At 33.4% G+C, this 23,418-nt stretch overlaps 1 protein-coding gene across 1 annotated transcript; it reads right to left on the bottom strand.

The window, feature by feature from the left end:
• Positions 1-1,639: 1,639 nt before the first annotated feature.
• On the bottom strand, positions 1,640-3,672 carry LOC112802835 (E3 ubiquitin-protein ligase ATL31). The gene has a single exon (XM_025846195.3). The coding sequence runs from the start codon at positions 3,027-3,029 to the stop codon at positions 2,010-2,012; it is 1,020 nt and encodes a 339-aa protein (XP_025701980.1). The 5' UTR covers positions 3,030-3,672; the 3' UTR covers positions 1,640-2,009.
• Positions 3,673-23,418: the final 19,746 nt, after the last annotated feature.

The raw sequence follows: 23,418 nt of genomic DNA, 5'->3' as shown, positions 1-23,418 counted from the left end.
TAAAATTTAAAAAATTTAAGAACTAAATATTGAGATTCGTGTGAAACTTCAGGAACTAAACTAAATATTTTCTTGAGTTGATTTTATTATTAATGAGATAATTTTGTGATTCTTAACTCTTTTTTTTAAATTCTCATATTTGACTTTTTTCGTCTTAATAATCAATAATAAAAATGAATACATGATAAGATTATGTAATTTTTTTTAGAGAATCTATTCTAATCATTGTAATATATGTAGGGACACATTTTTTAGTGTTATTGTTACATGTTAAGATTTGTATGCAATTTGTTGAGAAGCAATTGCTATGAATCTTATATAATCTTAAAAGTGAGATTAGTTAAGTATATTTAAAAATAAGGAGGATAAAGCTGAGTTTTGCAACCATGGAAGATTAGAATGATATTAGTAAATTGTTAAATGGAGCTGCCACTTCCTTTTTCATTAAATATATAAAGCTGTTTCCTGTGTTGTGTCATGTGAGATGCAAAGCGGTTAAGTTTAACAAATACTATTTGAGTAGATAAGATACCCTTTTTTTTAATACAAAAAATTTAATTTTAATGAATTATTAGTGTAAAGTAGTTTTATACGTATATTCAATTACATAATTTTATATTAATAAAAATAATTATTTTTTACATAGACCACATGAATAGTCATTTAAAAGAATAAAAGTGATTATATCAGCGTAAAACTGCATCAAAATTAAATTCAAAATAAACTTAAAAAATTGGGTCTATGGATATCTACGGATTAAATTTATGTAACTTTTCTTTCTTTCTTTTTTTGGGTGATTAAATTTATATGATTTTTCTCAATTATTTTGACGATGCATTTTCCTAGCTATACACTTTTTAGTTGTGTTGTGTGAGTTATCCATTGGAAATCATTATGTCATTTTGGGACACTATTCAAAAAGTAAACAAATTGAAAATCATTGTGCCTTAAGCCCTTTAAGATTCGAATTGGCTTGATTTGTTTGCCTTAGATAATGAAAGGCACCAACTTTTTTTTATATTGGTTTGTGATGATCAAAATATCTTCTGATTTCTGCTTTTGGTGCATCGAGGGGTTGGATAAGTTCTTTAAATATGAAATATGAATGGTTAATTTTTTTTTTCGGTATTGAATTTGAATATACTATTTTAATGTTTGGTATTTGTATTGTCAATAGAATATAGTTCTAGTATAGTTATATTATTAAATAAAAGAACATATTCAAAAAAAAATTGGAAGAGTTCAAATTTTCAATACTAAAAAAATGCATTACTATTAATTAATAAAAACAAAGTAAGTTTTGTTAAATTTACCAACAAAGTGAAAAATAAACACATTGATTCACGTAGCCATATGTTAGTTTTCTCTTCTATTTTAACATGAACTTCGTTTTATTTTTGGCTTTTAAACAATAAACTTATACAAATTAATAGATTGATTGCTTGATCACACCAAAATTTGTCTTTTGGGATGAACCTAAATCCTCCAAGGAATATTTATCTTGAATATATTATATATATTATCTTAAAATTCTAATTGTCAAGTTCAGGTGTAATATGAAAGAAGCACAAAGTATTTAAATATTTTTTTTCTAACAAGATGAAATTTAATATACTATGTCATAAATGATAAATATGAATAGAGACTAATAATAATATTAATATTAATGCGCGAAAAACAATAAAATATTTACCTACGCTCTAACAAAAACAAAATAAAAAATTCCCACAAAAACGAGTCAACTCGGATTCCGAAAGGGAAAGAACGAGTAGACTCAGTCATTGAACACTTCCCCTGTTCAGAATCGTCGTTCTTCTTCCTCCTCCTCCTCAATATCGCCAAAACCCCATTTATTGAATCACCCTAATCCCTAAACACCACCAGTATTCATTTTCAGAAGCTCATCAGCTCCATAACGATGCTAAAAAAGGGGTGCAATGCAGAGTGCAGGGAACATGTTCGATGAAATTCCCCATATAACAGAGAGAACAAAAACAGAGCAAGCTTCTTCAACCACGGCTACAAAGCACCCACCTCTCCACCTTCACCTCACCATTGTTGCTTCTCTTACCACCACCGCTGCTCTCTTCAATCTCACTCCAACACACCCCTCTCACCACGTTGTTGCCATTGTTGTTGTTGTAGCTGGAGGAACGCTGCACCGTTTCACCATGGTTCACCAGAATGTACCTCCTCACATCTTCCGGTAACCTCAGTGTGTACCTCTCCTCGCTCTTCACTTGCTCCACAACCGTGTGTCCCGTTGAATTTGACTTCAAAAGCTTCGGTTTTGACACAACCCCATCACTACCACCATCACCTTCACCACCACCACCACCACCATCGTTGCTGTTCAAAACCTCGTTTTTCTCGACATGGTTTTGTTCCACCGCGTTGTGCTCTTCACCACCGTTGTTTTCAGCTTCAAGTCCTAGACTTTCTTCACCACTTTGGGGAGTGCTCAATTGGGTCGGAACAGTTATGGCAATTTCGCATGTATCTTGGTTCAGATTCGCGCGACAAACCGGGCACGTGACATGGGAACATAGCCATGAGTCTATGCATTGAGGGTGAAAGACATGGTCGCACTTTGGTAGAAGCCTCAGTGTGTCATAGTCCTTGAAATCAGTTAAGCAAATTGCACATTCCAATGATGCTTTACCTATCTTGAGGTCCTTGATGGTGGGGTAGAAGAGGATTGGGAAAGTGTTGAGGAGTTCCTTAGTGATCCCTTGTGAACAAGAACATGAACATTCTGAGGAGGTTTGGTTGGTTTGGTTTCTGTTGTTGATGTGTGAACCAGTACAGTTACGAAGGTAGACTGTGATGATCCCCATGAAGAGGAAGGCACAGATGATGGCACCTATGGTGATTGCAAAAGAAGGTTGCCAACTGTGGTGGGAGATGTCTGTGGGAACTGGCTCCATGGAACCTTGTGCATGAACTACACTATGACTACCATGGAGGAGGAAGAGGAGGATGAGGTGAAGGTGAATCCATGTGAGATGATTGGGGTGAGGTTGAGCCATTTTTTTAGGGAGTTTGGAAGGAAGTTGTGTAACTTTGGAGTGAATAAAAGTGTGTGATTAGAGGATTTGAGGTGAGTTTTGTTTTGTGTGAGGGGGTGGCTTCAATGAATGAGAGGGTGAAGAGTGATTGTTGCTTGTTGCTTGTTATAAGAGGAGAGAAAGGAGAGTGGGGAATTCCAATGGGGGGTTTCTATGGTGATCAGAGAGGGAACAGGTATGGATTTGGTGTCATTGATAGAGATGGAACGATGAGGAATGAATGGATGATTGAATGAATAGAGTCAAAAAGAGAAACGGGTTAAGAGAGAGAGAGAGAGAGAGAGAGAGAGAGAGGCCAATCAGCAATGCATTGAGGGACTTGAAGAATAAGCCTCTGGTTTTGTGGAGAATGGAAAGAACGGTTAACCTTAGCCTGTTAGCCAAGCACTTTTCAGTTTTTTTTTTTTTTTTAATTATTTTCTCTTTGGTTTTGTTTAGAAATCCTCAAGTCCTATGTAGCAAGATATTTTTTAATTGAGCTTTTTAATTTTATTATGGAGAAGGTAACGGTGTAGGACAGCAAAGAAATTGGACGGTCCGATTTTCGTTTTATTTGTACAATACGGACAGTCCGATTTGCTTCTTTCAAAACACAGCATATCACATACACATTTTTATTTTTCGTGTGGGAGAGAGAAACGTGTATGACAATATGGTGTGAAGAGAGGTATTTTATTTGATTATGGGATGACACAAATCGGAGGCACAATTTATTTGTATTGTTTTGTTTTTTAAACAAATAATCATAAATCGATCGAAAATAAAAAATAAATTAATGTTAAAATCGGACCCTCCGATTTTTATTTTAACAAATAAAAAAAATAAAAAATAAAAATCGAATCCTTTGACTTAGAGTTTATTTTTTTTCTTCAAGCAAATCAGATCCATCAATTTATAATTTATTTTTTTTATCAAATAAATCAAACCGTCCAATTTAAATAAAATACCATATAAAAAAATATCTAATTTTTCAATAACAATATATTACACATATATTTAATCAATATAAAAAAAATTAGCCATCGCATACATGCCTCCCATAACAAAAAAAAAGAGCCTTTTAATTGTGCTTTATTTACTTGTTGGGACATCAATTCGGTGAAACAGATAGTGGATTAGTTGTTAAGAAGATAGGAGTAGCTACAAAATTAGCTCGTCACCTAAGGCCACCTTTGGTTTATGATAACAGAATAAGATACAATATTGATAATATAATATAAAAATAAAAGACACAAAAATTAATATTTTTATATTTTATTTAATAATAAATTAATAAAAATAAAATAAATAATAAAAATTTTAATTTATTTTTATTATTTTTCTTTACATAAAATATAAAAATAATAATAAAAATATATATTTATAAAAATTTAATAATAATAATAATAAATTATATGTTTTTTAATATTTTTATATTTTTTTTAATTAAAAAAATACACAATATATTAATTTAATATTTTAAGGCAACATATTTCTATTTATTTTTTATTTATCAAATACTGTTAGTGTTCTATATTTATAAATAAACACACACTTACTGAATGGTCAACAAGACTAGATGAGTAATTCCTTATTTGAACAGAAGGTAAGGTGCTAATTATTTCCCATTGACAACATTTATGATGATGATGTAACTAGTATAAGATATTGAGGAAGATTATACTATTCTAAGAACAGTGCATTTTATTTAATCATTTCTCTATTATTTTCATATACAAATTAAAGTAAATTTACTATTGGAACCTATTAAATTTAAGGATAAAAATTAAAACCAAAATATTTAAATGAGAGTTGTTAATAAAATTATGAAAGAATAAGAAAATAAAAGATGAAAAATTTTTACTGTTATGTTGTTATTGTGATATTTTATGAGAGAATAATGCTATTTATTTATATTAATTACTGAATTGATTTTGAAATTTAAAATAAACTAAAATAATCAGAATTTTTAAATAATTTTGTTAAAAAAATAAACATAACTAACTTAAAAAAATAAACATAATAAATTTTATTTTTTTAAAAAAATAAAATAATAAATAAAAATAACACACGAATTTAATAGTTGTACTATCAAAATTTGTTAACTATGGAATAGCAATACTCTGTCTATAACTAAAAAATATGTGTATTTGAAGAATAAGTACACACACTGACACACTTCCAATATAGGGTAAAAGAAACACCGTTAATTTTTTGCTGATTGAAAGCAGCGTAAATCATACTCAGCTTCTAAATTCTAAAATTAATGGTGTATCTGTGTTAAAAAAAAAATTTCTTTGCATACTTATATTAAAAATGTTTGTTTATTTATAACATTTTGGATATTTAATTTGTTGTTGTATACTTGTATATATAGCATGCATTAGAAGAGTTTTAACACAAAATATAATATTAATAGAAATTTTTTTACGGTATTTTTTTATCTAATAAATTAAGGTAAAATTTAAACTCCTAATATTTATTTAAATAAATGCATATACTAACTACTCAATCAATTTAAATTAGTTTAGTGTTAGGAGAAATTTAAAACATATTTTGGTACAGATTGAATCCAGCTTCTTACAAAAAAACATTTAATTAACCACTTTTCCCAATATTTGATTTGCATTATTTTGAGAAGCATAATACAGCTAAGTACAGTTATAATATTTGACAAACTCACAAGTCAAGATTATATTATTAGCTAAATTTATTTGAACACATAGCATTAAAAGTATGTGATTTAGCTGAAACTTCTAACCTATGCATGTGACATTTTCTCTACCATAAATTTTGATTTTTTTTGTCTAAAAAGAAAACGTATAAATAAATGAAATAAAATAAAATAAAAATTGAAATAATGATTAATGAATAAGAATAAGACGGAACAGAAATGTATTACGCAAGTATTGTCAAAACTTGATGCCCAAGAAGGCTCTAGAAGCGTCCTTGTCACTTGGCAGCACACATTACCTGAGAAATTAATAGGGTCTCCTCGTTCATACTAGTTGCGAAAATAAGAGGGGAGAAAAAAAGTTATGAAAACTATTTTTAGTGCATTGGAACATTTTACCAAAAATTAAAATTGATAAGGGGAGATGCTAACAAAGATAATTAATGAGAATTAACCAAATTGGTAAAAAAAACCTAATAAATGGAACATGCTAAGATCAGGTTTTTTTTTTCCTCCAAAAATTAAGCCACTTTCAATTTTTGTATAAAACTAGTATATGTTCTCATACTCTATATAGAATAATACTTAAAATTATATAAAAATATTTATTAAAAATTAAATAAAATATATATAGTAATTATTATTATTATAAATATTTAGTATTTATTTTAATCAATACAACTATTAAGAGTTAAAATTTCGTTTTATGTGTGTAGTAATTCATTAACTAGCAATAAATAGGACTGACAATTCATATCCTATCCGCGAATACTCAACCTGGTCCAACCCGTTCGGATAGGGTAGGCTACCTGACCCGCTGTGGTAGGATAGAGATCGGCACCCCATATATAACACATATTTTATAAAAATTAGGTATATAGTAAAGGAGGTGAAAGTTGAACCCACAACATCTCTCATGTAGTAACTTACGATAAGTGAGCAACTACTAAACTAGTTAGTTAATTTAGTAATTTAGACCATTAGTTTTTTTATTTTATTAATATGTATGAAATTCGAAATGATTGAATTTTATATTTACTTTGAAAAAATTGATATTTTTGCAGATAGGATAGGGTTTAGAACTTTAGGATGCGGGTAGGGTTAAGATAGAGTTTTAATAAAAATTTTAACCCGTGGGTAGGGTTAGGGTAGGGTCCATATCCTACCCTACCATACCCGTTGCCAGCCCTAGCGGTAAATCCTTAATAAATGGAGCATCAGTACGTGGTTAGACTCGCCAGGAGTACCCGAATATGCGGGTATCCGACCCGTCCATATATACCCGACTGGGAAAGGTAATAACTTAACTTGAGTCGGGACAGATTTTGCTTAGGACAACGCATGGGCGAATTTAGGATGTACCCGCCCCAGATATATACATATAAACACTTTTTAGTAATTAGGATTTGTCTCATATCACAGATTCAGTGATTCACAACTTCAATCTATACTCTATAGCCATGCAAGAAAAACTCAGTCATCCTCACCTAAAGTCTTCTTCTTGTCGGCTTCTTAAAAAAAACCTCATAACTCCCGTCATTATTGTTGTTGAGCCCATCGCCGCCTACCCCTTCACAGCTCCCATCTTCCTTCACAGCTCATGTCGCCATCTCTGCTTATCCCATTACCATCATTGTTGAGTCTGTCGCCACCTCCCCTCTCTCTCTCTCTCTTTCTCTCATTGTGAATCTGTTAAGTTCTTCTCTTCTTCTTCCACAGACTCATCACTTAGTCGCCACGTTATGAGCACGGACGTTATCGTTGCAGTTTTATCTGAGTCTGTTACCGAATAAAATAAATTTTTTATTCAAGTTGGACCAGTTGAAAATAGACATACATGATATCATTTTTGTATATAATTTCTAATTTTTCTCATCCAAATTTGATCTATGTGGTTGAGTATTTTTGTTTGGCGATCATCGTGGTTTCGTGGCGACACTAACGTGATAAAAGTTACGGTAATTTCATAACTAATATATGAGACAAACCAAATTATTAAAGTAATCATAGACATAACAGTCAGATGTGTGCATAAAATTAAATTTATAAGCTAGATGTGATTATTTAAAAAAAAATATATATATATATGTATAGCCCAAATAAAAATTGTTAAAAAATTATTATTTCTTAATATATTTATGGGCAATATATATATTAATTATAATTACAAATTAAAGAATTTCATATTAAATTATTTATATAACGGTGATCTTATTTATTGTCATAAGTGTTGAATTAAATAAATCATTATTACTTTTGATTTGGATAAATGAGATTAAAATCATAGATATTATTTTATTTGAGTTTTCGGGTTTAATGAGTGTCACATTTCAATATAAATAATGACTTCAGAATTTTGGTCAAATATACCATAAAATTGATTATTGTAGTCACCAAAAAAAAATTAATTATTGTTTTGGAGGAGTTTAGAATTGATCGGTAAAAGTACTTGCAAAGACTCTCCAGTACTTAAATTAGTTTAAGTATGAGATGTACTAATATTAAAGTTAGATTACCTTATTGGTACAGGTGAAAAAAAGTCAGACAGTCAGATGGAGTCTGTAGTTTGGCCTATATTTAGTCTAATTTATGTACTAATATTAAAGTTAGATTACCTTATTGGTACGGGTGAAAAAAAACAGATAGTCAGATGGGGTATGTAGTTTGGCCTATATTTAGTCTAATTTGGTCTGGTCTGTTATAAAATAAAAATAAGTTTAAATTTTTATACAAATTTTAATATGTGAATATACCAGGTTTACACTCCTAATTAGTTTTATTGGCCTGTCAGGTCTGTTTGGATCTGTTAACACATAATTATATATATGAATAATTTTTTTATTATTAACAAAATTATGAGATATTTTAAATTTATTATATTTAATTATAAATATTTTTGTATATTTTAAATATTTTAAAAATTATTATAAATATTAAATATAACATATTATATATAAATATTTTTATTAAAAAAATAATTTTTTTAAAATAATATTTTTATTTTTGTAGGCCTTTTAACAAATTTTAAGTTAGATCAGGCTGAATAACAGACTTCGTTTTCGTCTCCAAAGACTTATATGTCCTGTTACGAAAAGCTCCATGCCACTTGGCCTCCGTTACGTGCCACCTCATCACCACCTCTGACAGCTCAGCCTTTTCTGTCCAATGCAAACGGCTGTATTCAATGGAAGGACATAAATGTCCACGTTTTTCAGGGGTCAGGGGTTTTAATGTATTTTTCGTTACTTGAGGACGAAAATGTCCAAAAAAAAAGGTCAGAGATGAAAATGTCCTTTACTCTTAAAAAAAAGTCTATAATAGACTGCAGGTGAGACTCGGACCAATTAACTACATAAGAGGCCTACTAAAAGTAAAGCTGACTTGATCTAATTTCCACCCCTATTTATTATGACACATTTGGCCTTTTATTTATAATATTTAAGGAGTAATTATCTATGATATATACGAATACGGGACATGACATGAAATGAGATATGCAGGCACACGAATTTTAAAATCTTATAAGACACATAGACACGACATATATATAAAATATAAAGTGTTTTTTAGATAAATTATAATGATATTTTGATATTTTATTCATATTAAAATACAAAATAATTTTTTAACTATTTTTAATATATTTTTTTAATTATACAAAGTATTAAAAATATTTTTGTTTTAATAAATAATACTATATATTATGTTTAAATTTATTTTAAAAATTTATATTAAAAATAAAATTAGACATACTAATACGTGATAATATTTTAATATGTCTAATTGTGGCTGGAGTAAAATTTTTTATTTTTTAATAAGATACTATTAAATATAAAAATTATGCATATTGAACAAATATCAATAATTATTGTGTTTGAAATATATATACAAATATATCTAACATACAGATATAACAACTTAACAAAGTATCTGTCTTTGTAGCTGGTTATAAGGAAGACCTCGATGAAGCTGCACAGTGCACAAGATTTTACATGGATACCATCTTGGTTACGTTTTTATGGGTTACTATGCGCTCGAATGGGCTATTTTTGGGCCAATCATGCTTTTAGGCCCGGTTTAAAAGCTAGACTGCTTCGATAAGTGAAGCTGTTAAAACCACTATCATTCTAATTCATCTCAAATACAAGATCAAGAACAGGCAAGAAACACAACTCAACAAGGCAGATCATGGAAGGGATAGAAAACACAATCATGGAAGGAGATGTTCTAGATCTGGAAGCATCTCATGTTCAACACGGAGATACAGCTCAGAAGCTAGTTGGCAGGGTGTTGACGGACAAGATATTAAACACGGTCACAGTGCGTAAAACGATCTGCAATATGTGGGGAGATCCACAGGGCCTGGTGATCACCAATGCAGGACAGAATTGCTTCATCTTGAACTTCAAATGTCAGGAGGAAGCTAAGAGAGCACATGAAGGTGGACCATGGAGGATTGAAGGGCACATGCTGAGTCTGCAATGGTGGAGATCAAACCTGTCAATCAATGAGGTAAATTACAATCAACTTCCAATCTGGGTTCAGATACATGGTTTACCATATGATAAAATCAATATTAAAAATGCGGAGAAAATAGGAGCCATAATAGGGAGAGTGATAAGTGCTGAAGATCCTTTTGTTGAAGGAAACATGTTAAGATCCTTTCTGAGGGTCAGAGTGGAGATAAATGTTCAAGAACCACTGAAAACTGGGTTCTGGTTTAAAAGGGATGATAGAAGCCATTCTTGGGCTGAATTTAAATATGAAAAGCTATATGATTACTGTTATAAGTGTGGGAGAATTGGGCATGACAAAAGAGGGTGTGAAGAAGAGCTAGTGAAGTCACCAGTGAATCCAGAAATTCCCAGATATGGGCCTGAACTTACAACGGCAGGGCTGAGGTCGATAGAAAATGAGGCAAGAAAGGCAGGCATCAGGAGGAGGAAGGAGGAACAAAACAATTGGGTGGAGGAGCTGTGGGAGGCGCGTGAAAGAAGCATGCAAGGAAGAGAAAGGCTGATAAGACAGACGCAGAGAGATAGAGGGGAGTCAGGGATAGGGTGTGCAAGAAGTTCTCAAGCAAGTGCCTCAGCTAGATCTTGGGACAGAATAGCAAATCTAAAAGAACAGGTGGGAGAGGGACAAGTGGCAGCACAAGAAATGCAAGATCAACTTGAGGGATCTGATGAAGAGAGAAGAAGTGGTGGGAAACACAATAATATAATCAGATTAAAGGATGACAGGACAGCAAATCAGAGAAAAGGGAGAAAGGAAGGGGCCTGCCCACAAAAGCAGCAAGCCAGTGAGTCAGTAACAATGGAAAGCGTGAAGAAGGCCAAGGAAAAAGAAAAAAAAACAGACGAGAATGTGGAGGTAAGCAGCAGGATTCCTACAAAGCAGAAAGAAAAAAGTGGGCCAAGCAGGAGGAAAATAGGTAGTGACAGAAGAGGAACATGGGCTTTCATCAACCAAAGGCCCAATAATAACAAACAACAAATTAGAAGTGGGCCAGGGGAAGAAGGGAGGAATCTTACCATCAGAGAAATACTGGAGCAATTTAACAAAAACATGGCTGGAGAGAAAGGTAACAAAAACAACGGAGAAAATGAAGAAGAGGTGACCCAGAAAAGGAACAACATGGATGAGAATAGAACAGAACAGAAAGGGAAACAAATAATCACAGAGAGCGAAGGAGGATTCTACTATGTAGAACTAGCAGAGGAGGAAGAAGAAATAGAACAGACTAACAGCAAAGCAATAGTTGTGGCAAGGGAATACGAGACAGAGCTTGTTCAAAGGATGAACGAAAAGCTGAAGCTAAAGAGAAGAAGGGAAGAGGACCAACAGGAGCAGATTGCCAAATCCCGGAAAGAAGAAGAGGAAGACATGCAGATGTGGAGGGCCAACAAGAAGAACAGAGGAAACAGAAAGCTAACAGAAGGAGGAACTCATGAGGAAGGATCACTGATCAGAGAGGAATTTGATGACTTCATGGCTGAGGAGGCGGGCCTACACATGCCCCCAACTCAACCATGAGTATCATAAGCTGGAACTGCCGCGGGGTAGCGGCTCCCGCGACAGTTTCTGAACTGCACAGTATGTGCAAACAATTGAAGCCTGCAATAGTATTTCTAATGGAGACTAGAGCTAGAGAGAGCACCATTAAGAAGTTGAAAAAAAGGTTACATTTTGAAAATGTATTTTACATAGAACCCCGGGGTATGTCCGGAGGGCTATGCCTTTTGTGGAATGAAATATATAATGTTGATATTTACTTTTGGTGTGAAAATCATATAAAAACCCGAATTGATGATAGAAAAGGAAAAATATGGGAGTGCAACTTCATATATGGAAATCCATGTTTTGGAAGAAGAAAAGAACAATGGAGAGCTATCACAAGGAATAATAGCAGCAGGGGGGAGCCACAAGTATTCATAGGGGATTTCAATGACATTTTAAGCCAAGAAGAGAAAATTGGCCTACACTCAAAGCCACAAAGTCAGGTGAGAGAATTTAGGGAGTTCGTAGACATGAATTATCTCATGGAATTAGATATAAAAGGAGGAAGATTCACATGGTTCGGAAATCCAAGGAATGGAGTCATCACAAGGGAAAGGATAGATAGGGCATTGGTCAATTGGGAATGGAGGGCACTGTATCAGTAGGCATCACTCAAAGCTCTACCGGCTATTAGTTCAGATCATCGCCCATTGATTCTGAACATGAATCAGATTCAAAAGACAGAGAAGAACTTCAAGTTCGAGGCATTTTGGACTGACCATGAGGAATGTGAGAATATAGTAAGAAGGGGATGGGAAAAGGAAGACATCCAAGGTTGCGTATGGAAAGGAATAACAAGAAGAATCGAAAACTGCAAAGAGGAGTTGACAAATTGGAGTAAGAAGACACTAAAACGAGCAGATAAAGAAATATGCAAATTAAAGGAAGAATTAAAGAAACTACAGGATTCGGACTTATCACAAGAGAAGCAGCAGAGAATTCAGCAAATAAAAGAGAACATAGCTGCTCTATGGAAACAGGAAGAAAAGTATTGGGGACAAAGAGCTAGGTTGAAATGGCTAAAATGGGGAGACAAGAACACATCATTTTTCCATGCCACAACTATTCAAAGAAGAGGAAGGAATCGAATTGACAAACTCAGAAATGAGGCAGGGTTATGGATAGAGGACAGGGAAAGAATCATGAAACATATCGAGGAACAATTCGAGGGGCTGTTTACTTCCAATAACACAAGAAATTATGAATCAATATTAAATAAAATTCCAGCAAGAGTTTCGGAAGACATGAACAGAGTGCTGATCTCAGAGGTCTCAGAAGAGGAAATCAGAAAAGCAGTCTTCAGCATGGGCAGTCTTAAGGCTCCGGGACCGGATGGACTGAATGGCCTATTCTATCAGAAAAACTGGGAGATAATTAAGAAGGAGGTATGTGCAGTAGTCAGGGAATTCTTTCGAAGTGGAGTTATGCCGGAAGAAATTAGCGAAACCATAGTGGTTCTAATCCCAAAAGTGAAGAATCCGGAGGAACTCAATCAGTTAAGGCCAATTAGCTGTTGCAACTTCATTTACAAAATTATAACAAGGATCATAGTTTTGAGGTTGAAAGGAATCCTTGAGGAAGTAATATCCCCTACCCAAAGTGCATTTGTGGGAGGAAGGCTCATACAAGATAATGTAGTAATTGTTCAAGAAGTTTATCACAGCCTAAATAAGAAAGGAAGAGAGGGATCACAAAATATAGCAATCAAGTTAGACATGAACAAGGCATATGATAGACTTGAATGGGATTTCCTTGAAAAGGTGCTCCTGAAATTTGGGTTCGCCGAGAAATGGGTAGACTTGGTAATGAAATGTGTAAGAAGTGCGAATTATAAAGTAAAGGTCAATGGCGAGTTATCAAAGAGGATAAAGCCTCAGAGGGGTCTTCGGCAAGGGGATCCATTATCCCCATACCTGTTCATTTTAGCAGCTGAGGTATTTACAATTTTAATGGAGAAGGCTAAAGAGAGAGGTGATATAACAGGAATAAAGATAGCCCCATCAGCTCCGGCACTCACTCATTTATTGTTTGCAGACGACTGTATCATATTTGCGAAGGCGAAGGAGGAGGAGATTTTTCAGATTATAACCATATTAAATGAGTACACAGAGGCATCAGGACAAAGAATTAACACGAACAAGTCTGGAATATCCTTTGGAAGCCAAGTGCCAATACAAACGAGAGTTGATATTGAAGAGATTTTAGGGATGAAAACATGGGATACACCAGGAAAATATTTGGGGTTACCAGCAATTTGGGGCAGATCACATAACAAAGCTCTAGGATGGATTGAAGAGAAGATTATGAATAAACTAGAAGGATGGAAGGAAAGGTTGCTGAATCAAGCAGGCAAGGAAACGCTAATAAAGTCGGTAATTCAGGCAATGCCAACATACATCATGAATGTCATAAAGCTTCCTAAAAGTTTTTGTAGAAGAATTTGCGCAAAGATTGCAAGATTTTGGTGGGCAGGCTCGGGGAAGGAACGGGGGATCCATTGGAAAAAGTGGGACATCATTACAGCGAGTAAGAGAGATGGGGGGCTGGGGTTCAAAGATCTGGAACAACAAAATATAGCCTACCTTGCAAAACAAGCATGGAGAGTTTTGAAGAACCCGAATGCAGTTTGGGTACAAGTTCTAAAATCGTTATATTTCCCAAACGGAAATTTCTGGACAGCGACAGGCAAAAAGGGAGCGTCATGGGTCTGGAGAAGTATATTACAAGGGAGACAGCTTTTAAAGGAAAACGCAAAATGGAGCATAGGAAATGGCGCAAAAGTTAGCATATGGAAAGATAACTGGATCACCGGGAGAAGCAAGCCATTAAATTCAAACAGCACAAATGATTTGAGGGTCAAGGATCTCATTGTAGAAGGGGAAGGGTGGGATAGAAGGAAGATTGAATGTAACTTTCCCCAAGAAATTTGCAAAGAGATTCTTAGCACCCCTATAAGTGTGATGAATAAAGAGGACATATTATATTGGCCTTGGAGAGAAGATGGGAATTATTCAATTAAAACGGGATACTATGCAGCGAGAAGGAAAGAACAGAGTGACAATCATAGAAACCCATCAACAAGCGAAGATAAAAGGGAGATATGGAGGGAGGTGTGGAGTATGGAAGTGCCGCAGAAGATAAGAATGTTCTTATGGAAAGCGTGTCAAAACATATTACCAGTAGGTTCGAATTTATATAAAAGGAAGATTGCATCAGATCCAAAATGCCAAATATGTTTAAAAAGTCCAGAAACAGTTGAACATGCACTACTATTATGCGATTGGGCCAGGGCAGCGTGGTTCGGAGCGGAGGGTCAATGGACCCCAACAGCTAAAACAGTTACTTCAATCGGGAATTGGATAGTCGAATGTATAAAGAAGCTGAGGGCCGGGGGAGGGGAAAACCAGGAGAGGAGAATCAGCAAGCTAGGATTTCTCATGTGGGAGATATGGAAAACAAGAAATAACAAGTTGTTTCAACAACAAGAGATAAATCCTAGAGGGACAATTTACAGGGCAAAAATACTAGAGGCAATATATTGGAAACTAACAGATACGCAGCAGCCACACAAAAAAGAAGGAAATTACAGTAAGACTAACCTGGTGAAATGGAGGCCGCCCCCTTCGAACTGGCTGAAAGCTAATGTTGATGCAGCATTTAGGAAGGAAACCGGAACAGGCGCAATAGCTGTGGTCATCAGAGATTATAAAGGGAGGATTATATTAGGATTCTCAGGAAAGATTCAAGCTAAATCAAGTATTGCGGCAGAAGCTCAAGCGATAAGGCAAGCATTAATCATACTGAACAACCTACAAATGGATAAAACTCTGATAGAATCTGATAACCTAAAGCTAGTTCAAGCAATAAAATCTAATACACCCATAGGGGAGGCGTTGGCCATAATCCAAGACATTCGAATTCTGATGGAAATGTTACCTGAAAAGGGGTTAACCTGGACCCCCAGAAATGGAAATCGCCTGGCCCATGCAGTAGCAAAAGCAGCAGAAGCGGATACTTTACGAGCAAACTGGGGCACCAATCCACCTGAAGACATACAAATCATAATTGGAAAAGAGATGCATCAGTGAAACAAAAATTGAACAGAAGAACAGAAAATCTGTGACAAAACAAAGAAGCATGGATCGAACCAGGTCAGAATACAGGGAAGGCAGATTTATCCAGATCGTCAACGATCTGAGACAGAAGATTAACATGCAACCCGATGGGATGTGGTTGTAAGGGTATCGCTGCGAGAATGAGAGACAGAGGAGAAACAGGGCAAACTCAGCGACGGCGACCTAGGGCGACCACGGAGGGCAGGTTCATGGCAAAGACTCACGGATGCCCAGGCTAGGCCTTGAACGAAATCTGCCGTGGGTCTCTGGCCGCTCCGAATTGGTGAAGTTAACGAAGACATTCGGCATTGGATCAGGGGGTCGAAGGGGCTGTCTTTGGGCTCTGCGGTGTAGACGGCGACACGATGACGACGAAGAGAGGGCGTCCAAGAGCTGGAAAGTCCGGCCGGCGAGCTTTCCATCCGAGGATGTCAACAACATGCAGAGAGCATTTTAATTTTCTGGTTTGTTGAAGGCGAAGAATAACAGAGCATTCGAACTTCTCTCTCTCTCGCGGCAAGGGAAACGGGTCGGTCAAGGGTAGCATGAATCTCTGTTTTGGATCTGGGCTCTTAATGGGCCCGGGTCCCTGTCCAAAAAAAAAAAAAGATTTTGTTAGTAAAAATTAATGTACTTTATAATTTTCATGTAAAATAATACTTTTAAATAATAAGAGTTTCATGACCAAAAAAAAATAATAATAATAATAATAAAAGTTTTATAAGCTAATTTTTCAGAACATACAATGGCTTTGATGGGTTGACTGGTGTTTATTATTAAAAAAAATTTAAAATTGGTCCGGATCTTGTAGTTAACAACTTAACATCTTAGTTTAATAAGAAAAAAATCAAAGAAATCGGTAGATGTAGGTTAACGTCGTAGTATTTTCACTGTTTCTAATCCAGTGTTCACTTGGGAAAAAGAAGCCAGAATAAATTGTTCCGTTCCTAAAATGGGAAAAGAGAATAAATCTCAGGTTAAAAAGTAAAAAGGCTTTTAAAAAAATCAGTTACTTTGCCATGCAATCATAATAAATTAATAGAGATTTCTTTTCTCCAATGCTCTTTCCAGAAATAAGTAAGGAGAATTTTAAGGTACAGATCACAAAAGGACAAAATCCGTACAGATTTTAAAGATTTTTGCTTAAGTTACACTTTTTATAAAACCACACTTTTAAAAAGCATCACAAAGAAAAGCGTCACCTAATGGAAAAAAGTAAATTAGAGGATTTAAGAGAAGAAATAATTAATCTATCAAAATTAATAGACCAAAAACTAATGATTTTAACTAATGTCAATTGTAATGACATCGAATTCTTAAAATCGATACAACAAACCTAAAGATTAGACCACCTCTAAAATTATGAATATTGATGAAAAATTAGAAGAGGTTACAATGCTTTTTAAACAATTAAAAATGGCTCAAGAAGACAATCTTATGGAACAAGGTTTTCAGATTAAAGAAGAACCAGAATTTTCTGAAAGAGAAGAATATGTTTTAGACTATTCAAGTGATGAAGAACCAGTACATCCAGTACAAGTAAAGGATGAAGCTGGAACATCCGGGAATAATAATCAAACCCAATTTAAATGGGAAACAGGTTTTGAAAATTATGCTTTCAAAAAAGGTTTTATAAGCAAAAATTCGAAATATACTAAAATACCATCTAAATACATTCCTAAAATTCAAGATCTAGAAGGAGAGAAAATGCTTGATCTAGATTGCAAAAAGAACGAAAAAGAAATTTTCGAAGATTGGATGAACTCTTTTCTATTAGAAGCTTATACAAACCCAAAATTAAATGAATTATCTGAAATGGATATCTGGAATTTCATAGGATTCCACACAAAAGGAACTATAAGAAATTATATGTTATCAATAGATAATAAAATAATAGAAGAATTAGCAGAAAAAACAACAGCCTATGATAGAATAGCACACATAATGAGAGTTCTATACAAAGAATTTTTTGGAAAAAATGTCATAAATCATAGAAAAGAAATTTCTGAGAAAGAGTATTTAGAGGCAAAAAATCATTTAGCCAATATTCAGATATTCGATCTTTGCTATATAGAATCCTATATCTGTGAATATAGAATATATTATTATAAATTAAAAGAAGAAGATAAAAATCATTATCTTAGCATGTATATCACAAAACTTCCATATCCTGCTAATGAAATTATTATGGGAAGGTTTATTAGAGAAATAAATAATAAGACGATTGAAAATAATTTCGGAGGAGCAACATTTGCTATAAGAGAGGAAATAAAAGAACGCTGTATGCAAGAAGCCACTCAAAAAAGATTTAATAATATAATTAGAATTTGTTGTCAAGATAACGAAGAAATTCCTCAAAAATATGGTTCTAATAAAAATATTCGGAAATACCATCCTTATAAAAATATCCAAAGAAAAAGAAAATATCACTTTAGAAAAAGAAAATATTATCCAAATTGGAGAAAAAAGAGATATTTTAGGGAAAGAAGTATCAATAAAAAACAAAAGAACTATTGCCCAAATAAAAAAGAAGACTGCAAATGTTGGTATTGTCAAGAGGAAGGACATTATGCAAATGAATGTCCAAAAAAGAAGGATAAAAAAAACCTAACCAAGCAACTGGAAGTCGCAAAAACTTGTTTTATGGAACCTCTAGAAGAATCTGATAATGAACTAAAATATATTTTCGAATATGTCTCAGAAACAGACTCAGAGACAAACTCAGGAACTGAGTAATAGCGCTACGTTCATTACTGTAAAAATTACAGAAAAATTTATTAATGCCTTCATAGACACAGGGGCAACAAAATGTTTTGCAAGTTCAAATATAAGACTTAACTGGAAAAAGTTAGAAAATCCATTAAGAATTAGAATAGCCGATAAATCTATACACAAAATTAATTTTAAAGCAGAAATGATTGAAGTCTTCATTCAAAATTACAGATTCATCGTTCCATCTATATATAAATTAGAATCTGGAATAGATTTAATTATAGGAAATAATTTCCTAAAGCTATATCACCCTTTTATCCAAGAATTAACATATATAGTTCTAAAAGCCCCATATGATTCCTCCCTAAATCAAAAGGCAAAATTAATAAAAATCCCAACTACTACTATAAACGAAATTTTAAAATTCAAAATATTTTCAATTCTAGAAGAATGTTATTTGAACCTATATTTCCAGATAAAAACTCCAAAAAGTGACCTTGAAATTAAAATAGAAGAGCTTTTAAATGAAGTTTGTGCTGAAAATCCTTTAGATATTAAAAATACAAACAAAGAATTAATAAGTATTAAACTAAAAGTTCCTACAAGGGAAATAAATGTTCCAAATAGAATTCCTTATTCAGCTAGAGATAAGGAAGAATTTTCATCTGAATGTAAGGATCTTTTGGATAAAGGAATTATAAGACTAAGTAAAAGCCCTCATGCGGCCCCAGCCTTCTATGTTGAAAACAATAACGAAATTAAAAGAGGAAAACGAAGAATGGTTATTAATTACAAAAAAATGAATGAAGCAACCATAGGTGATGCTCATAAGCTCCCAAGAAAGGATTCCATTCTAGAAAAAATCAAAGGAGCAACTTGGTTTTCATCGCTCGATGCAAAATCAGGATATTGGCAACTTCGTTTAGACGAAGAAACAAAGAAATTAACTGCCTTTACTTGTCCAACAAAAGAATCAACAGGAGTATTACTCTATGAATGGAATGTCCTACCATTTGGACTAAAACAAGCTCCAGGTATTTATCAGAGATTTATGGAAGAAAATCTAAAAGATTTAAATGATTTTGTTCTAGTTTATATTGATGATATACTAATTTTTACAAAACATGATAAAGAAGATCATCTTCAAAAATTACTAATTGTCTTAGAAAGATGTAAGGAAAAAGGTTTAGTCCTTAGTAAAAAGAAAGCTAAGCTAGCAAAACAAGAAATAGAATTTCTGGGATTAATTCTATCTACTGAAGGGAAGTTAAAACTTCAACCAAATGTATTAGAAAAAGTAGATTTATTTCCTGATAAAATGGAAGACAGAAAGCAATTACAAAGATTTTTAGGATGCATAAATTATATTTCTGATCAAGGATTTTTAAAGAATATAACAAATTATACTAAAAACTTATTTTCAAAAATAAGTATAAAAAAGATTTGGAAATGGAAAGAAAAGGATAGCCTGCAGATTCAAAAAATTAAAGAACTTTGTAAAAATCTTCCAGAACTTTATATTCCAGAAGAAGATGACTATTTAATAGTAGAAACAGATGCTTCAGACAAGACCTGGTCAGGCTGTCTAAAAGCTAAAAAAGCTGAAAAAAGCTTGAACAAAGAAAAAGAATCACTAGATTCTAAACATTCCTCAAAGGAACTACTATGCAGATATATTTCTGGAACATTTACACCAACAGAACAGAGGTATACTACCCATGAAAAAGAAACTCTAGCAGCAATAAAAACTATTAAGAAATGGAGGATTGATCTACTTCCAAAGGAATTTACATTACGAACAGACTCAAGTTATTTAACAGGTTTTATTAGATATAATTTACAATCTGATTATAATCAGGGTCGTCTGGTAAGATGGCAAATGTTTTTATTACAATATCCGATAAAAATCGAGTACATTAAAGGAAATAAAAACATTATTGCAGATACATTGACAAGAGAATGGAGTTCATTGCCAACACAATGAATCAAGAAATCCAGAAGCTTGAACAAGAGCTTGAAAGGTGCAATCACTGTCAGCAGCTAAGAGCTCAAATTCAATCCATCAAGAAGGCCATGGAAGCCATGAAAGTAACCCAACAAGCAACATTACCCACTCCAATACCAATGCTGACAACACCATCAGAGTTCAGCCAGCTAAGCGTGGTGGACCATCCGCAAAACCCAAAACCAAAACTAATTTTTTCTGAAAAAATCCCTGAAAATAAAACTCTGGCAGAAATAGTTAAAAAATCAACTCAGGACAAAAAATATTATGTCATCTATAATGGCCCAATGAAAGGAGTCTACGACGATTGGGCTAAAGCAGCCCCATTCACCCACCAGCCCAAAACTATTCACAAAGGAGGATTTTTGTCGATAGAAGAAGCAAAAGAATCCCTCAAAGAATATGAAGTGCTCCACCCAGAACAAATTCTAAAAAGAGCTGACAAAGCTCCAGCCCAAGCCCAAAGAACTCCAGTCCAAGTCCGAACAGGAATGCTGAAAAATATTCCCACAAGGGCCGAAATAAATGACAAGAAAAGGGTCTACAGATCAAACTGTAGAGAAACCCTTAATCTGATTCTAAACTGGACTCTAGACAAAAGAGCAATATTGGGATATTATCCCATTAACAAAGAACAGCTAACAAAGCTGGTAATCTTCCCAGAGGCATCACCCTCTGATACATATCAGTTTTTCCAATATGGATTAATCGATACAATCCTAATTTTTGATAATTTAAATATTATTAAAGAATTTCCTGCAGGTTTTATAGATGCAGTAAAAAAATTTAAAAATATGATTGATACAAGAGAACCAAGGGATATATCCCTAAAATTTACAAGTAGTCAGCCAATCTTCAATGAAGAAGGAGAATGTTTGATCCCAGCTTTTCAAGTAGTTTTCATGTCAGTCTTCCCAGGAGATTTTCAACCAATAGAACAAGTTCAAGATTTATCAATTTATAGCGATGAAGGAAGATTGGCCAGCACATTGGCAAGAGTCTTCGAGAGAGCTCAAAAAATAACCAAAGAATCCAGAACAAGAATAAATTACAAAAGCAGAAACACTCTAATTGTCTCTAGTAAGAAAAACCAAATTGAATCAAGAGAGATGAGACTCCTAGTGGATTTTGAATCAGCATTTTACAACTTTTCTGGATTACTGGAAAAACTTCCTGACGGGATAAGGAGAAATCTATGCCATTTACTAAAAGACAAAGAAGACCACAAGTGCCAGCTGTGCGCCTCAGAAATGTCTGAAGAAAGCAACAATGCTGAAGACCCCACCCACGTGGGAAAAGAAGAGGATGAGACATCTGAGTCATCCATCAACATTATTGTTGAATGACGTAAGAGCTTACGTCACAAAAGCACTAATAATGTAGTTGGTGCAAACTTAGTGCTCAGTGACGCATGCAATGACGTCACAAGAAGGGTAAGGATGGGATTTGTCCATCAGACCCAACTATTATAAATAGAGTACTAAGTCATTTGAAAGGGGATCAGAAATCAGAAAGCAGGAAGCTTAGAGTACTCACAGGCCAGAAGGGCAAAGAGGAAGTAGCTGAGGCGATTCTGGAGTCTGATCAAATAGAAAAATAATTATAAAAAACTCCCTTCTGGAGTTAAATTGTAAAATCTCCCCTCTGGAGAAAAACACCTATTGTAAAATAACATTAAATAAAAGTTCATCTCCAGAAAGGTACATCTTCATCTCAATCTCTTTATATTATGAACTATTTAGAAGATTTGGAAATAACTGAAGAATCTGATTATTATAAAATAACTGCTTTACTTGATAATGAAAAACAAGCTATTCTAAAATCAGAATTAGATCTCAAAGCAAATGAGAATTTTAAACAAAGCTTTTTAAAAGAAATTTTTAATAGAAAGAACATAATATATTATGGAAAAATGCAGTTTGAAGCACCTGTAAAAATAGAATCTGCTAATGGAGAACTTGAAATAGCTCTAATAGATGAAGAACAAATAAACGAACAAATAAAGAAAATTAAAGATCAACAAAAAAGATCTAAGATTGGATGGATTCATATTAGTACTATCCAAGTTTTAGTAAAATCAACATATATGAAAGGAATTAATTCACCAATAAGTTTAGCAATTTGTGATAAAAGAATTATTGATCCCACAGATCAAATAATTGGAATTATTCATGGAAATTTGGCAAATGTAAATGTTAAATTTAATACCCATATTGGATATGCCATCCCCTTATCAACAAAGAATTTTGATAGATCTATAAGCTTAGCTTATAAGTTTCATAGACAAAGTTTAATGGAACAAAACGACGAACCTTTTTCAATTACATATGCAATAAACTATGCATTAACCAATAGTCATCATAGTATAGAATTTAAAAACAAAGAAGGAATTTATATTGATGATTTATTCCAGAAGGTTGTTAAAACTGAAACACCAAGGCGCAAACCTATTGAAAAACCAGTTTTATTATTAAGGGAACCATCAAGAAAATCATGTTCCTCTAGTTTTCGAATAAGAGAATCTAAAATCAATAGTCCTTTAAGTTTATCCCATTTAAAAGATGATGAAAAAGATTCTGAAATAAGAGATTTGACAAAAAAGATTGAAACACTAAATGAAACTTTAAAAAACAAACTATGACAATAAATAAAGAAGAAATATATGTGTCTTATCAAAATAAGAAACAAGAACTCTTTGAAAGAGAAAATCATTTGAAATATTTAAGGTTTTCTGAAATAAATCAAAGAGCTTTCAAAGCTTTAGTATTTTCTTATAATAATCTGAAAAAAGAAGTCGAAAAATTA

The sequence above is a fragment of the Arachis hypogaea genome, chromosome 5 (assembly GCF_003086295.3).
Source record: "Arachis hypogaea cultivar Tifrunner chromosome 5, arahy.Tifrunner.gnm2.J5K5, whole genome shotgun sequence".
Lineage (NCBI taxonomy): Eukaryota > Viridiplantae > Streptophyta > Magnoliopsida > Fabales > Fabaceae > Arachis > Arachis hypogaea.
Note: the sequence above shows the minus strand (reverse complement) of the source record. Positions and strands in the feature narration are given on the sequence as shown.

Excerpts from the sequence above, each read along its gene's own strand:
- LOC112802835 (XM_025846195.3), bottom strand. The coding sequence starts at position 3,029 with ATGGCTCAACCTCACCCCAATCATCTCACATGGATTCACCTTCACCTC.